This window comes from Zootermopsis nevadensis, unplaced genomic scaffold (genome assembly GCF_977971745.1).
Source record: "Zootermopsis nevadensis isolate Lab colony 2312 unplaced genomic scaffold, Znev_1.0 Znev_ptg000021l, whole genome shotgun sequence".
In the NCBI taxonomy this organism is placed as follows: domain Eukaryota; kingdom Metazoa; phylum Arthropoda; class Insecta; order Blattodea; family Termopsidae; genus Zootermopsis; species Zootermopsis nevadensis.
The window spans coordinates 8,438,277-8,456,397 of NW_028259153.1; the positions used below are offsets into that span (position 1 = coordinate 8,438,277).

At 38.3% G+C, this 18,121-nt stretch overlaps 1 protein-coding gene across 1 annotated transcript in view; it reads left to right on the forward strand.

The window, feature by feature from the left end:
* The window catches only part of LOC110834517 (uncharacterized), an 82,285-nt gene extending 64,368 nt beyond the window's left edge, over positions 1–17,917 (forward strand). Inside the window, exons 3-8 of the mRNA XM_087352221.1 lie at positions 4,839–4,976; positions 6,767–6,905; positions 7,848–8,009; positions 8,887–9,015; positions 10,774–10,965; positions 15,596–17,917. Coding sequence (XP_087208347.1) covers positions 4,839–4,976; positions 6,767–6,905; positions 7,848–8,009; positions 8,887–9,015; positions 10,774–10,965; positions 15,596–15,699 — 864 coding nt within the window. The 3' untranslated portion in view covers positions 15,700–17,917. The remainder of the gene's footprint in view (positions 1–4,838; positions 4,977–6,766; positions 6,906–7,847; positions 8,010–8,886; positions 9,016–10,773; positions 10,966–15,595) is intronic.
* Positions 17,918–18,121: the final 204 nt, after the last annotated feature.

Consider the following 18,121-nt stretch of genomic DNA (forward strand, 5'->3'; position numbering starts at 1 on the left):
CAAAAACGCACGAGACTCAAGAACGCTTCCTCTCGCCTTCACGGCTGTTGGCACACTAATTCACAAAGAGTACTGCTCGCCCCATCTAGCGGCGGCAGGCCATTCCACAACCGGTTCACGCGTGGAATTCAAATTCCCCGAACATTTGGGTAGCACCTCGTATGTTCACGCCGTACACTGTTGGAATTTCCACTGTGGGTTCCTGAAATTCCTCGCATTTTATGGAACTCTGAGGTTTATTACCGTGTTCGCAAGCCAATGTGCTGAACCAGATTAATGTAATTCCAACCCTATTTCCACAAGTTACATTTTAATATTATCTTGTCATCTACGCCTAGGTCTTCCGAGTGGCCTCTTCCCTTCAGGTTTTTCAACCACATGAAATTCCCATCTCTCCCTTGTGCGTTACATACCTCATCACGTCATCCTTGATCATTCTCATAATATTTGGTTGAGAGCACTAGCAATGGGGTTCCTCACTGTGCAATTTTCTCAGCCCCTGGGGTCACTTCTTCCCTGTTACGTTCTAATATTTCCTAAGCACTTCATTCTTAAAGACCCTTAGTCTATTCCTCCGATAACAGAAGAGACGAAGTTTCACATGCACACAAAACGGGCACAATTAAATATTTATTTGTAAATTATACTTTATTTAACCACGCTTTTTCAGTAGCTCAGACTATGTAGCGTCTAATAAGAGGATGATAATGAATTTGAAAGGATGTGGAAGGAAGTGGTCATAGCCTAATTTAAGGTACAATTAAAGTTTTGAATATTTTATGTCTACTTTGTACGATAGAAGACATACGATTTTAAGCAGGGTGGTAACAACTGTTCCGGAATTTAGTCTACTCATAACCTTTTAAAGTCCAGTGTTAACTATGTCTACCACATGCTTTAACAATCGATAATTGCCCACACAACGTATTCACGAGTCTCATAATAAACAGCAATTATTTCCCTAAACAGTATTAACTAACTGATCTTTACAGTGGGTACGTGAAGCGTTTTGAGGTACGGACTGAAGTTTAGAAAAAATGTTATGCTTTCTTTGCACGATGTACACGAAATGAATTCATATAAAGCTGGACATGCCCTCTAGACAGATTTGGATTACATTTGGTCTAGGCGTTATCCCATTGGGGTTTATTATTTCTTTAATTTTCTACAGTCATTAATACCAGCATGGCGTTGTTCCAAAATATTCGATGAACCTTGTCACATTCTGAAAGGATTTATATCAGTTGTCTGCAGTCTGGTGACGGGACTTGAAGGTGTTCTTGGGTTCCTCCGCATTTATTTGTAAACCAACTTCCGAATACGGCTTCTATGTTTTTCTTGTTGTATTTTCATATTTTCACCCAGTAAATTAACGTCGTCAGAATAAACCAGACGGTGACGAGTCGCTTCCAGTTCCAACACCTCTTTGTTTTCTTTGACATTCCTGATGGCATTATTCATAAACAAAGTTCAAAGGCGATGGTGATAGATAAACTGTCTTCTTGTCCAGACCATTCTGAATAGGAAATTCATCAAATGTTTACCTATACATCAGCAATGTTAATAGATTGTTTTTAAATTTTAAATTTTATTTTTTGCATACTGGCGTAGTGGCTTTGCGGTTAAAGGTGTGTAGGGTAATCGATCTTTCAAATCGTGAGAATGCGTGAGTTCGAATCCGGGTCGGGAATGGATTTAGGCTTGTGTCTTTGTTTTGTTTTTTCCCCCAGAACACGTTACAATAGGCTGACTTCTTACCAGGCAACGAGTTAATAAATGAAGATGTTAATCTCTTTTATATATTGAGCCCTACTTGACAAGCTAGTAGTCGCTCAGATAGCCAAGACCGTGTTCATAACAGTCGGCCACTTTTCCCTTGTCCTTCGCCAGATAAAGCCAGTGCACGCTGTCACATTGTCTGTTTATTATTCATTTAATATTATTCTCCTGTTTAGATCTTTAATTCATCTCATACATGCTGCATTTCCAGCTAATCTCATCCTCATTAATTTGATCACTGTATTGATATTTGATGTAAAGAGTAAATATGTTAGACTCAGTAACTGTAATAAAGTAATATGGCAGAAATATGTATTTGTAAAATGGTGGGATGATTGTACTCAGTATATCTTCGTTTTAAAGTGATGTCGTATGAATAAACCATGTTCTGTGGTCTGGGGGTTTTAGTAGTTATGAGCACTGTCTACTTCAGTTTTTCTTTCTTTCTAAAATTCCATTTCTCGAGCACTCGTGTGTGTATCTCGCGTACTGTACCTGACCTCGGAGCACACAAGGAGGGGAGCCTCTCGAATTATACCGAATCGATAAATTTGGTCCAGGGTTTTACCGGTTCTTATGGGCGACGCGTTTCTTTACAGCTTTGCAAAGATTGCCATCTTTATTCGCTGCGAACGTATCAACAGTAATAAATCTGTGTGCTTTTAAGTTTTGTCTATTCCTTTCCGAGAATGGCAAACATTTGAAGTATTGGGAAACAAAGCCCTAAGTTTTGTACTGTACTTTTGTGTTAGGTAGTTGGATAAATCTTTGAAAGATTGTCTTTTGTTTTGTACTATCACAATTTTAATGTTTTTTTCATAAGACACGTGGTATTATTTCCGAAGAGTAAAGTTGTGGAACCATACCGAACGAACAATTTAAAGTGGTTTTGATATTTAATTCAAGTTTCCCGGAATTGGTATGTGATCCCGTTAAACTTGGCAAGCTACGTGAAAATTGATTTATGCTTAAATTTCTCTCTGCGAAATGGTTTAAAGGAAGGTTACCACCGAACTTAGAGAATGTTGACACAAGAAAATATTCAAATAACAGTGGGTGTCAGAGAGAGAAAGGAATTAATAACAGAGATACGTTCATCTTCCGTAAACAGCTAAAATGTAAAATTAATTGTTCCAGAGTTCGTGTTTTCTTTACGAGATGTAAAACACATTTCTCACTAGCGCTCTGTCATCTTGAAGTGCATTAAAAGTAATTGAAAACTTTCTTTGTGATATGTCTCAGATTTGAAGTTTTAGTCACGATTCCTGAAGGGAGATGGTTGTGAAAACGTCAACATATTACGTGCAAGTTATTTGCATATCATTTCGTTGAAAATGACAACCACCTCTGTTTCTTGCTAGTTTACGGACTGAAGTGTGAAAGGATGAACATTGTGCTGTGAGTAGTCATTATTTACTCCCAACACGCAGAGAGGACTGTCACGTTAAGGAAGGAAAGTGGATGCACTCTGCTGCGAGCCGTCAAGCTAAGTGCTCTCAACCAGCGTACGCTTATTTTGCAGATTAAATTACCGACGACAGATTAGATTTTTCCCTCGAAGATTTGATTTTCCTCCCGCTTTGAAGTATTATCACTTTGTTAGGTTGAAGGTATTGGAGAAAATTGTAAAAGGCTGGTCTGATCGAAATACGTGCAAGATTGTACTTTATAGCAGGTTTAATTCCGAATATATCGTATGCATTGAAACTATTATTTCAAAACATTCTTGTTTAATTGCAAAAGCAGTTTTTTTAGATTTTTGTCGCAGTGGTAGGCTTTGAATTGTGTGCTGTAGAGAAGAAAGAAATAAGGTACATTCATGTCGTACCCCGGCGTTTTCAGATTTTGAAAACGAACATGCAAATGAAAACCAACAATAATTTACTATGCACATTAAATACATCAGTTTTCTTCCTTCCCTTTGTTCGTATTCCTTCATATTATTGCCTTTACTGTCTTCATAGTTTTTCATTTTAGCGAGCACCATCTTTTAAACTATATATGGTCTTCTATAATTAATTTAAAATGGATTTTCCACTTACGTGGAAGTAGTGGCGATTGTAGCAACATAATTTTCTCAGTATTGCCATATCATTTAAAGAATTTTCTGATATTCATTATCACAGATGACATACCATGCTTTGCCCCATCCTCCCTATTGTCAGTTTGAGACATCTCCTTAAGTAATAAATCTATATATATTTTAATACTTTTATTCTGTGTGGTTTCTGAAAGTACATACGTATATGAACACGTGCCATTTACATGTGCACCTTTATTCCTTCAAGGTTTATCCTTGTCGATACCAAACACTGTAATTTCGCACATGGACACTGATGATTATTGTCCAGGACTGGAACATTGCGTCGAATGTTTAAGGAACCTTTAGTACGAAAAAAAGGCAGTTGGTCCTATACATATGTAAATATGTACAGTCTAATATTATTTCTCAGTTTCTCCAGTGACTTGCAACATTTTACAACCATATAACATTACTTTCAGTTGCCCTGTGGAGTATCGTTTCTTTGCTTCTAAATATTTTTATTGCTTATAAATCATATATTGCAGTGGTCCCCAACCTTGTTGTGCCTACGGGCACATTTGAGAGTTTATGAGATCGTGGCGGGCACCAACCAATTAACAAAGCCAAATTTTCTTTTCTCTGGGCAAATAAGATATGGACACCAAATAATACTCAAAACAACACGACGTTTAATGATACAAGAAACCATGCAATCAAAAATACAATTATTATTACTCAAGTGAGAAGTTAGTGTGATGTTTGGCGCTGCATTTCATCGGCCAGTTTTTCAAATTTGGGAGTGTACGATGATGTTGCTGTTCGCAAACAATCGTCAGGTCGAGATCTATGCTTCGATTTTATAATGTTCGTGGTTGAACAGCCTTCATTATTCAGTATAACCTCTTTCCGTAACAACGCGGGCACCCAAAAAAAGCCTTCCATCCAGCATATGTTCCCCACATTGTTCTGTTTATGAAATAATTCTGTAAATTGTCAGTTTTGTAGACTTACAATATGAACTGGTTAAAATTTGCAGGTTAAGTTAGTAGAAGTGGAAAGGGTCGAATGGATCAACAAGAAGAATTACAGTACTGTAGCCCTTGTGCTAGGGCGGGACGGCAGAGTCCTGTTGAGAGCTGCCGATGGACTTGAAGATTGGTTTGAGCTGTTGGAAGTAAGTACAAGTTGCCAACATTGTAAATTAGAGTTGCTGAAGTAAAGTGAATGTTGAGTTTTACATTGGTTAAATGTTCGTATTCTCAATGGTGCATAAGCGATTTATTTTTATTTCCATGTTTTTTATCTTTTCTTTTCTAATTATGAAACAAGAGAGTGGATCTTAATACAGTCTCTCTACGTTAATTAATTCGTTGTATTGATTGTGAACATTAGTCACTGTAACACTAAAAGTTGCCTTTTCATTGTTGCTGAAGAAATTTGATTCATTTCACAATATTACAATCTATTTTCTTCATTATCAGCCTAATGGTTTGGATCCTGAAGTCAATTTTGACTCCGTTCTATCTTTTACGTGGCAGCTGTTGTAACATATTCCAGTATACGTATTCATTTCTAAAGGGATGGTACTTCTGTTTTGTTGCCATTGCATTGTAGTAAGCAAATACACTTTGTACTTCTGATCCTCCAAAATATGACTGTAATCAAATTCTTTTATGAAGAATTCTTTGAGATTCAACGATTTCGTATTTTTCATTGTCCATATGTTCTTTACGGGCTCTTCACTGGGTACCCCCATTGTGTCTTTAATATGCCACATATTTTGAGTAATACGTTTTTGACACATGAGCCGGGATAGCTCAGTCAGTATAGTGACTAGCTATGGGCTGGACGATCGGGGTTCGATCCCCGACGGGGGCAGAGGATTTTTTTCTCTAGCCTCTGCGTCCAGACCGGCTCTGGGGCCTACCCAGCCTCCTCTACAATGGGTAGCGGGGTCCTTTCCCGGGGTTAAAGCCGGCCGGGGCGTGATGCTGACCACTCACCCACATCTAGTGCCGAGGTCAAGGAAGAGAGGAGCTATACCTCCGCTCCCCCCCCCCCCAAGTGCCTGCATTGGCATGTAGCGGGACAAACTTTACTTTACTTTACTTTACGTTATGTTTTTGGCACACTGAGTAATTTAAAATATTTTATTGTATGTGTATTATTCAGAGTAAAGGTTTTGATTTGTTGATGGCCTCAGTGTGAAAAATATGATCCGAGACTCGGTTCCTGGCAGGGCAGTGATTTTTCTTCTTGCCACTGTCCGGAGTGGCTCTGGGGTCTAAACAGCCTCCTATCCAATGGGTACTTAGGGATTTTTTCCCTGGGGGTTAAGTGACAGGAGCTTGAAATTGCACACCTTCACGAAGTGTATGGAAGTATATCTCCACTTTCCCGTAACTCCTCCTGGAATGGTGCTTAATTAAACAGAGGCACAATTTCACCTTTAAATTTATTATTACGTGTAATTTTTGACATTTGTCGGATATTTAATGAGATAGTCAAATTTTTTATGTGATTTTAACTTATTACAAAGTTTTACTAATTTCCTACTCTATGACGTTGACATAACAGAAGGTGTTTTTTTTTTTTGCTAAAAGCTGCAATAGACAAGACACTGGCGTACAGATAAGTAAGCTTTTGGTGTGTCTGTGACACATTCAAATTTGTAAGATTTGAGGTTTTCACGGCGGTGAGTATGAAGATTTCTGTCTTCTAGGTTGTTGCGTCGTGTAGTCTGGTAGATGTTTACCAACGTTTCAGAGGTCATCAGGGACGGAGGCAGTATGACCTCTGAAACGTTGGTAAACATCGACCAGACTACACGGCGCAACAACCTAGAAGACTGAAATCTTCATACTCAAATTTCATTAATATATGTAAAAATTCTTATAGGCCTAACTTAAACTTTCAATCATGTGTTTTTATGTGTATGTGTGAAGGTCTTCTCTCTTTACATAGGAATGCATGTTGTCGAGTAAGGAACGTCGCCGTGCACTCCGTAGCTCACATGACCCCACCTGGCAACATGGAGACACTCATAACCTTAGTTCAATCAACAGTTCTTTAGAAGAGTGGCTTCTTGCGAGGCACAAGATAGGTAAGAGCACATCTTATGGTATGACCGTCGTTATCAAGTGAAGTCTTCACGTTTTAATGGTTGCTGTTTCTATAAGCAATATTAATCACATCGGTTCTGGGGCCCACCCAGCCTCCTATCCAATGGGTACCGGGGTCCTTTCCCAGGGCGTGATGCTGATCACACCCCCATCTAGTGCTGAGGTCAAGAATGAGTAGGAGCTATACATCCTCTCCCCCCAAGCGCCTACGTGGCATATAGTGGGACAGCTTTACTTTACTATTTTAATATTAATCTCATATCACCTGTCCTGCCTAAGCCAATTTCCCTGGTTCTGAAGTAAGAGTCATTAATATATGGATTCTTACCTCCATGCCTTCATGACCTATTTAAAAAAGGGCTGGGTGTTCAAACATACAAATTGCCACAACAGGAATCTTAATTCTAAATTGAGAAATGGTTTAATACAATAAAGCTTTGTTATGAACTTCCAAGTTATGTTGTTCCTACATAAACGCGTATTTATTTATTTTTCAACCCCTCGGTTAAATGTAAGGATATTATAGTTCTATTTAGTATAACAGAGCAGTAGAATGGAATAAATAACAAATTCCATGTATGTGAATGTATGAAGTCTGTTTTATGCATGTGGTATAAAGCAGTGGTATTCAACCTTTATTTGTTCGCGTACCCCCAGATATAATTTCTCTTCAACTTTGTACCCCCAAAGTTGTTGGTGTATAATTCAAGTTATACAGAGTATATAATCTACATCTAAAATAAATTAAATAAATTAATACTGATTATTTAGTGTTTATCATAAAATAATATTTTTTTTAAAAAAAATTCACGTACCCCCTAAGATGTATTCGCGTACCCCAGGTTGAATACCACTGGTATAAAGTATGGAATATACAGTGATTCAGAGAAAACTGAGAACCTTTCGTCATTATGTTTATGTAGCGGGCCTGCAGCATTTATCTGACTCAGTGCCTGACCTGCCACTTCTCAAGCATCAGAATCAAGAGCGAGCAGAATCAAGGATGCCAGACGACGAGGAAGACGACGTGGACGAGGAACAGTGGCTCCGACGCAGGCCACCGAATCACGAGCAACGACTCTCCCGTGAGTGTCTTTCGTAGTTTACTTGTATCTTGTGTGGGTATAGTAGTTCTTTAGACAATTAATTTCCGTAAACTACAACTGAAATTACCTTATTTATAAAAAGGACAGGAATGCTGATGTTCTTTTATACCAATAATTCAAATGGACTCAGATTTTGTTTGCCCTATGAAATGGATATAACAGTTTAGGATATTTTTAACGGCGTCGAAAGTCTGTCCTTCTGCGTTATGTCAGCATTTTGAATTCAACTGTGTGATTTTATGTGTGGCATCTGTCAATGTTATCGTAGCAAATTGACTGCCCCAAAGAAACATGCTAAAACTGACTTACAGGACTTCCATCATCAAATAACTTAAGACATTCGTATTTAAATAAGAAGTTCTTAACGCAGTATTTTTCTAACAATTTTAATCCTTTATCATATAAATTTACCAGCGGTTAGAACGCTGGCCTTGTAATCCTGGGGTCCCGGGTTTGATTCCCGCCGGTGCCCGAATTTATAACTTGTGTTGGGCAAGGCCGTGGTCTAGGCAACACGGGGTTTTCCTCCGGGGGCTTCCCCGGTTTCTCCGTGGCACTCCATACACACAGAAGTAGGCCTAAAAACATAAGAACAGGTCCCAGTCCGAGAAAAGGATATGTCGCCAACCTCCTGTAAAGGAGACGGCGTAATAAAGAAGATATAAATTTACTGTACGATGACTTAGACTAGTGCATTTAAATATTTTTATACACTGTGTTTTGAAATGTTAAGTGGAGCAGAGACATTTAAATTTATTGTGATTGGTAAAGGGTCATACTTTTACAAAAATCCTGTTGGCAGTAGTTAGCTTTCACAAGATTAATGCGTAATACTGTTTTTTGTTTTGCTCTGCAGTCCTGACAGACATTGACATCAATGGTTGTGATATGCATATGGAAACTCCACCTCCTTCCATGCCTGCGACCTTCAGGGGCAGACCCACCAGCTACCGCCTCAACAGTGACGTGTTCTTCATGTCTGCAGGTTCATGTACACTTTTATATGTTCTCAGACTCTAATTTTTACAGTCAGAGTTTAGTGTAAAACTTTGGCCTTTAGGAATGAGCCAAGTTATCAGACGTTTTGCCATCATCAGGGTGAGTTTCCAAAAGAGCACCAACCAACTTATTTTCCTTGAAGATGGTAACTGTAATGTTTGCCAAAACATTGGATAACTTTCAACACTCAGTGTGGCTGGCGTTTTGCTGTGAATATAATAAAACATTTTCATTTCCCTTGGAAAAGACTGACGTTGCAATGCAATGCAATATTCAGACAGTAGGGGACTAACCCATAACACGTAAGTTCCTTTCATGGCTACACCGTATAGAAAACATTCAGTATATGCAATTTTTGGATTTCAATTATAAATTTAAGGTCCGCAGTGGCCGCGTGGTCACTGGGACCGTGGGTTCGAATTCCACTCAAGCCATGGATGTTTGTCCGCGTTGTCCTGTGTACAGGTAGGGGCCTTGTGACAGGCCAATCCCTCGTCCAATGATTCCTACCAAATGTCTATAGATCAAAGCCAACGAAAAGTTGGGACCCGCAGTGCTCAGGCACTTGAAGAACGGGTCGTTCCCAGTATCCCCAGTATTATAAATTTAAAACTGAATTTAGTCTACGAGGCTCGTCCTTAAAGTAAGTTTCCCTGGGGCCGTTTACAGAAACAAAACACAATTTCATGGAAATATTTATTGCAACAGATACAGCAAGTGTCCAGCTATTTTTCAACATATTCGCCACCGGAATTGAGACATTGGTCATACCGTGGGACCAACTTTTGAATACCTGTGTCGTAGAAGTCTGCCGCCTGGGATTGGAACCACTGTGTGACAACCATCTCCGCCTCTCTGTCATTCTCAAAACGCTGACGCTGACCGGACAGGAATTTCTTGAGGTGTAGGAAAAGATGGAAATCACTGGGAGCGAGGTCCGGGCTGTAGGGTGAATGATTAAACACCTCCCAGCTGAACTCCTGCAGGAGACTTGCTGTCCGTCGAGCCGTGTGCGGCCTAGCGTTATCACTGACCGCACTTCACAGTCGGCGGGAGCTGGAATAAGAACCTCCATCTTCAACAGCTGCAACGATGCTACTGTGAGAACGCGGGAAGTACCGTTAGTGCATGCGCCATGCTACGTCATTGCTCTATCACGTACGCACAGTCGCTTCGCGCAATATAAGGTTTGCTAGCTGTGGGACGAGTGGGAAACTTACTTTGTGGACCCGCCTCGTAGTTATTATAATGATATCCATGGAACCCCCTAAGAACCACTCGCCAAACCGAAAGGTACGACTAGCATAATTTGAAAACTGCTGCATCAGTATAAAAGGTCTGAAAATTAAATAATTAAACTGGTGTTTTTTGTGCGGCATCTGGCTACAGCGGTGAGTTGGATTGTATTAGATCAATCGATTACCGTGATTTAGCATCTTTCTGTCAAACAGTTTTTGGAATTCAGTTTCTTTTGTGCCTGAAGTAAGTGGTTTACTGGCACATTTTTCTTTTACTAAAAAATTTAGCATTTGATACATTTTTTATGAACATTAGATTTTTAATGAAAATTGATAAAATGTCCACTCATATTTACAAAATAAATTCTTTCAAATTATTTAGTTGTTTAATTGTCAGACCTCGTATAAAGAATGTTTTGAATAGATGATTCAGCCACTGTAGTTATTTTAAAAATGCAGTATTTAATTTAATTTAATTTAACAACTGTTTGTCTATGACTTCTCAGTTCCACCATCAAGTGAACCGGCAGATAGATTGCGCTGTGCAGGCGGTTCTGCTACACCCTCATTCTGTAGTTCCCGCTCTGTGCTAACGCCTGTTGGCTCATTCCGAAGCACGCACCTCTTCAACCCTTCCAAAGTTGCTGCTGACAGATATTCGGTCCTTGGTGAAAACTCACAGTTGACAAGATACAGAGGTATGCCTTTTAATCAATCTTGCATATAATTCTCGTGATGCCTGTGACCTTTCATCTCTTCGGTGTGTCTGTGTCTGTCGCTTCTCCGCTGTATGCTGTGATGAGAGAGTATGCGATGACATTCTGGAAATTAATCATCAATTTTGTTTCACTTGATCTGTCATGCTCGCACTGGAAGCAGATCTGGACAGTTTAGATCAGTGGTCCCCAACCTTTTTGTGCCTACGGGCACATTTGAGAGTTTATGAGATCGTGGCGGGCACCAACCAATTAACAAAGCCAAATTTTCTTTTCTCTGGACAAATAAGATATGGACACCAAATAATACATAAAACAACACGACATTTAATGATACAAGAAACCATGCAATCTAAAGTACAATTATTATTACTCAAGTGGGAAGTTAGTGTGATGTTTGGCGCTGCATTTCATCGACCAGTTTTTCAAATTTGGGAGTGCAGGATGATGTTTCTGCCCACAAACAATCGTCAAGATGGGTGTCAGTAAGTCGAGATCTGTGCTTTGATTTTATGATGTTCGTGGTTGAACGGCCTTCATTATTCAGTATAACCTCTTTCCGTAAGAACGCGGGCACCCAAAAAAAGCCTTGGCGGGCACTGCGTTGGGGACCACTGCCTTACATCAGTGTTTGAAGAGACTAATTTTTCTAAATGTGGAACTGCAGTAAACTCCCGATAATTTATAGAAACTAAATGAAAAATATTTAGTTGAAATGTGTGAGTTATTCGTGTGCATCCAGATTTAATAAACAATACAATAAAAGAGATAAATTGTACTGCATTCCTTTCAATGAGATGACTGAATGTATTAGATTCTACAATTTTAATACAATTTATGTATTCCAATGTTGATTTTGAAAGAAACTGGTTGTAGAAAATCTTCAGGTAGCGAATATGCCATATTTTACATTGAAAATTTGTCCAATGCTCCATGGAAATACGCAGAGCTCTTTGTAAAGGTGAACAACACAAATCAATTTAAAAAATAATTAATAATAATAACATACAAATGTCTTGGAGATTCATTTCTTCTCTTTTTATTGTTCTAACAATTTCTATTATTTTGATGTTAACCTTTTGCTTTGTAGGATCTGAGGTTTTCACAATGGTGAGTCTGAAGATCGCTATCTTCTGGGTTGTTGCGCTGTGCAGTCTGGTAGACGTTTACCAGCGGACCTCTGAAATGTCAGTAAACATCTACCAGACTGCATAGCACAACAATTCTGAAGACAGCATTCTTCAACCCTTTTTCTTCAATTATAATAATTGTACTCAAATAGATCTTTCCTGGCAATGGCTTTAATGACTTATACTAATACAATTTTAGTACTTGCATGAACAGATGTTGTTCCATCTTACCAGAAGGAAGGTTAAGTGTGGTAAAAAGTATTCAGCTGTTATTACTTAAATGGGATTGGTAATATTTATGGGTGTTCCTCAACTTATCTGTTTTTGAAAATGATCACTTGTACTTTCTTCTCGTAAACAATGTCCTTGAAGACACATAAATTGTTGCTGATAAAAATGTACAGTGTGTCCACAAAGTCCCTTCGGGGTTTTGAAAAATTGTGGCGCGCAAACAAATTGAGCTAGCCACATGCGGTTTGCGGCAGATTACAGTGAAACTCTGGAAGTTTTTTACTGACCTCAGTAGACCTCGACGTGGGTAGCACGGAGAACGTCCAGACGATATTCGAGTTCTTGCCATGTTCTGTGGAGCATGTCCACTGGAATAGCCGAGATCGCATTCCTGATACGGGTCTTCAGGTCATCAAGTCCGTTAACTGGTGTTCGGAACACATTGCTCTTGACATAACCCCACAGGAAAAAATCCATTGGTGTTATGTCTGGTGAACGTGGAGGCCAAGGCATTGGACCGTCTCTACTGATTCATCTTCCTGGAAATGTCCTAAGTACGCGCGTACCTGCAGACCCCAATGAGGTGGAGCACCATCTTCCAGAGTTTCACTGTAATCTGCCGCAAACCGCATGTGGCTAGCTCAATTTGTTTGCGCGCCACAATTTTTCAAAACCCTGAAGGGACTTTGTGGACACACTGTATATTTGGGGTTCGCTGTGTATGAAGGATTAGGGATTTATTTTCAGTGTTGTTGAGTGAGTATATTACAGAGATTAGACTGCTGCCTCCCAAACTCATACCAATTTATAATTAATGAAAACCATAACATTGTCACTATCTCAGAAAATCTGGTGGCAAAAGGCCACAACTAAAAATTGTAGACTGAGATAAATGTTTTAACATTCACTTTCATGAAGCTATAGATGACGTGTTTAACCTAATTGTATTGTTTATTAGTTATGCTGTCATCTTTTGGCACATCTGAACTTCATGGCCTCAAAAATACCTGCACAGCAATGTTGAAATTCTTGCTTTATTATGCTTTACTGTGGTTTGCTTAACTTAATTCCTTGCTAAATGTCATTATAATATATTTGTTAAAACCTTTGTCAAGCTTAAGAGAGAAGAATGGGATGAAACAAATGAAAGTAAGCTATTAACAGGATGTCTAATTATTATGAAGATAGTGAGAAATCTGTTGTCACTGACTCAGTGGCTTTGTTAAACAAAGAAAACTTTCAGTTAAATACAGAAGGAATAATATATTGAATGTTCATACATTAAGCTGTGACATTTTTATTTGGAGAAAATTACTTCTTGGCCAAGTTAATGTGATATGTGAATATTAGAAAAAAAAGTCTAAAAATTGTTATAATTTGTAGGTCCTTTCCACTTATTGTCCTTGAATCGCGTCTTAAGTGCAGTCAGACTTTACGCGTGTCACGCTAGCATACTGCTAAACCATTAACCGCAGGTTGCGATTCAGCCAGCAGGTTAGCATTCCTATTGTATGGGAATTTAAATCAACTACTATGAAGTTGGACAATCAACTTCAAATGTTTTCTACTTTAGAATAATTTTTAACTTCAGAAGTGTAAACTTTATCCTCCACATGAATTATGGATGAGAACAAAACAAATAAATATAAAAGAGATTATAATTAAATTAGTATTTTAATAATATAATGTCTTCTTATGAAAGATTTCTAAAGTTTATTTTTAATTGTCAAAGTGTGACCTAACTGCTGGGTGCTGCCATAACTGTTATTTGGAATGAATCCTACTAATGGCTTAGACCAGTGGTCCCCAACCTTTTTGTGCCTACGGGCACATTTGAGAGTGTATGAGATCGTGGCAGGCACCAACCAATTAACAAAGCCAAATTTTCTTTTCTCTGGGCAAATAAGATATGGACACCAAATAATACACAACACAACACGACGTTTAATGATACAAGAAACCACGCAATCAAAAGTACAATTATTATTACTCAAGTGGGAAGTTAGTGTGATGTTTGGCGCTGCATTTCATCAGCCAGTTTTTCAAATTTGGGAGTGTAGGATGATGTTGCTGCTCGCAAACAATCGTCAAGATGGGCGTCAGTAAGTCGAGATGTGCGCTTTGATTTTATAATGTTTGTGTTGAACAGCCTCCATTATTCAGTATAACCTGTTTCCGTAACAACGCGGACACCCAAAAAAAGCCTTGGCGGGCGCCCGCGAGCACCGCGTTGGGGACCACTGGCTAAGACCAGTGTTTTACAAATTTTTTCCACCCACAGCACATGCTAATCTGTCACTTGATGACACTACAAAATTTAACCTCATGGAAAGGGGATATGGAACTATCCATGGTCATAAGTATGTTTATTTATGTGCTTACCCAAAAGGTATGGAGGAAAATGTTGAAAAACCATCAGTGATGAATCTGTGTGTGTGTCAGTGCCTACCTTTTTTATTTTAATTATATAAAAAATTTATTGATAAAATCGTCTCAGACAACAGGCCATGTTAGTTGTGGGCTTTGTCCACAACTAACATGGTTTGTTGCCCAAGTACATTTTATCGAATTTAGTCACCATGAATGCTTCAAATCTTATAAAAAGATTGTTGTCTTTTTCTAACTATAATATGTGAATCTGCAGTTTCTTATAAAAATTTGCAGATCACTGGCTCAGACACATATTAACAGAAGTATTTAAATTCATTTCTAAAGGGTTTTCATGACAGTAGATTACACTTAAAATTATTCGTTGTCGGGACTTTTTCGTCTGTTCTTTAAAACCCACATCATTTCGGAGGCTGGTTCTTTCTCTGAAACGTCATGGGTTTTAAAGAACAGACGATGGAAAAAGTCCTGACAATGAATCATTTTAAGAAGCATTTAAAGCTTCTCTCTTTTTCAGTTACAAAAACTTGGTCACTAACTGGATTCACAAAATAATTAAGTCTCTTTTGGTTACTGCTGCATTATCCTTTAATCCATGCACTTTTAGCCAATTCTTTTAACACCATTATGGCTGTACTGTAATTAATTTAAAAACTAATTTTAGTCTTCTTGGGATGTGTAACTGTTAGCAAATTATGTAACTAATTTATTTGTCCGCAGTTTTTAACATTTACATTAAAACATTTTCTTTTCCTTCTTTGCTTGTAATCTGGTATTACTTAAATAAATAAGTCACTCTAGATATAAAAAACTGATGAGAAGTAAAGTTATGAAAAGCTTAGAGCTGCACATGTGTTTGTCAGATCGTTCCCACAGTGATGCCCACAAACTGGACCGCCATAACTGGAAGACTCGAGCGGAGGTGACACGGCGAACAAGCTACATGGTCCATGCAACTCAAGTGTAGAACCTGGTGATGTTTACACTTAAATTCTTGATGATAATAGTTGTTAAGGTATGGTGTGTGACTGATAGCTAGAGACTTGGAAGGTATGCAAAGAATGTCAAACTGTTGGTTGGGATTTTTGTCTACGATTACTATCTGTGAAAAAGCGTGTATCACGTTATACTGGCTGTGCAAGCTACAGGTCTGGCTCTTCATCTGATGTAGAGCTGTAGTGAACAATGCTTCCATGTTCAGAATCAGTCACTTACGCTGTCAGGATTGAGGCGTATGATGTCAGGAATGACCTCGACTGTTTTACAATATTATTTCTTAATATTTTCAATATGTTTACAGAATCTTTGACAGTTGTCCTTTGTTACAAGTGACACTGAGTCTTCAGTTACTTTTAATAATTTATGGAGATTCATATCTGCTGGGATGTTTTCACAAAGGAATCTCCAATTTTTTACCCATGTGAACTCAGGATTTAGGTCACAAATGTATGGGGGCAGTTAGACAATGTGACCATGATTTGTCAGTGATCAGTTATGTATCTTCTCTTTGGGTTTCAGCAGAAGACTTAATTGATGTTGGTCATTTTTACAGCCAGCAATGCCTGCTGTCTGCACCAGAATTTTTTCTTAGACTGGCATTTTCTCCATCTAAAGCCTAGACTCCTTACAACCCTTTGCGATGACTTCCGTCCCCAAGGAAAATTTATCTTTTTTAATTGTTGGTAACAGCTTGGAGACACTTGGGACTACTATTTATATATACAGAAATCTAATTTCTGATAACATGCTTATAAGGCATCCACAAATACATTATGAGTGCCCTTCCATCTCTTCTTTCCCAAGGATTTGAGAAGTTGTTATGGATTGGTAGCATTCCTGTCTCTGCTTTATATTTTAATTATTAAAATCAATGACCGAGATTTCTCTGCTTAAATTAAAATTAAATTCGTGGCATAACAGCCCTCTGAGAGCCAAAGCCGACTAGCTGGCTGCTGGCCTCACGTTCACATGCCTAAGCAGAGGTGAACGATCATCCGACCAGATATAGGGTGAAGTGTGGTCAGTACAACGAACCATCAGCCATTGCTAGCTTTCCTGACCGGTTTACGCTACTCATTGTAGCTTTCCTCACGATGCTGGGTTGGCACCAGTCCCATACACTGGTTGAAAGCTCATGAGAAAATTTCTTCTCCCCCGAGACTCGAACCAGCGCACATTCCGTATCGCCAGTCCAAAGCATGATGCCTCAGACTACACGGCTATGGCGTGGGACGATTTCTCTGCTTATACAGTAACAATAGTAATTTCTCTCATGCTTCCTTGTCATATTTTTTAATATTTGTTACAATTTGTATTTTACAACCCCCATGCTTCTATTTTCCCTTCCTCACCTGCAAGTCTCTTGTTATCAGTCGTGCACAGAACATTAATCTTACAGTCTGGAAGATATATTGTTAGCAACTCTACCAGCAACAGTGCACCTTTCTTTATGTTGACGTTACTGATTTCAGTTTGTTGAAAGGAAGTATATGCTTTAATGCTTTTATAGTAAGGTATTATCTTATTTAAGTTTGTAAAATATACCAGATGTGAGAATGTTAAAGAAATACGACTGAGTGGAAATTAAACTTATTTGAATATGCTGCATTTTATGACATGTTAAGGTATCTCTTTAAGTGAAAGTGCCACCATAAGGCTAAACTTCAAATAACAGAAACTGACAATGCAAAGAAGCGAAGAAATAGCTCCTTGAACATATAATCCAATTAGGAACAGTTAATGATCACACTTTGACCACAAATTATCTCCTCAAAGTCGTATAAATGTGTCGGAAAGTATTGTTCTTACTTTTTTAGCATCATTTTTGTTTTATACAGGTTTATGGTGCAGTTAAGAAATATTTTTATGGGCTATATTAGTGACATAAAAAATCAGATGATGCTTTTTGGGTTATGAAATAGTATAAAAGAGAACAGTGCAAAAAAAGATCATCTTGTGTTATGCCTGAAGGTATGTCTGCAGTCATTATACTTTGAAAATGTTGTCAGTCCACTTTCATTAATATCTTACAGTAACGTCAAGCAATCTTTAATGGAAATCCAATTTTTCATAAATCATCCCTTCTGAGTTCAAGGGGCAAATAAGTATCGTTTGATTTCGCTTGATATAAAGGAGAAGAATTACTACTACTTTTATTTTGTGTGTGTGTGTGTGAGGGGGGGGGGGGGGGGGGGGAAAGCTGTATTATCATGATGTACTTTCCAAATATAGACTCGGTGCAAACCACTAGATGATATAATAATCATTGGCCAAGATCCACATGTTTGTTTTATTTTAGTCAATGTTTGTATGATACAATCATTTTTGCATTTACATGTCTTCAGCTTTTTGTAATTCAAGAATTTGTACAACTTCATTTATGTATAATT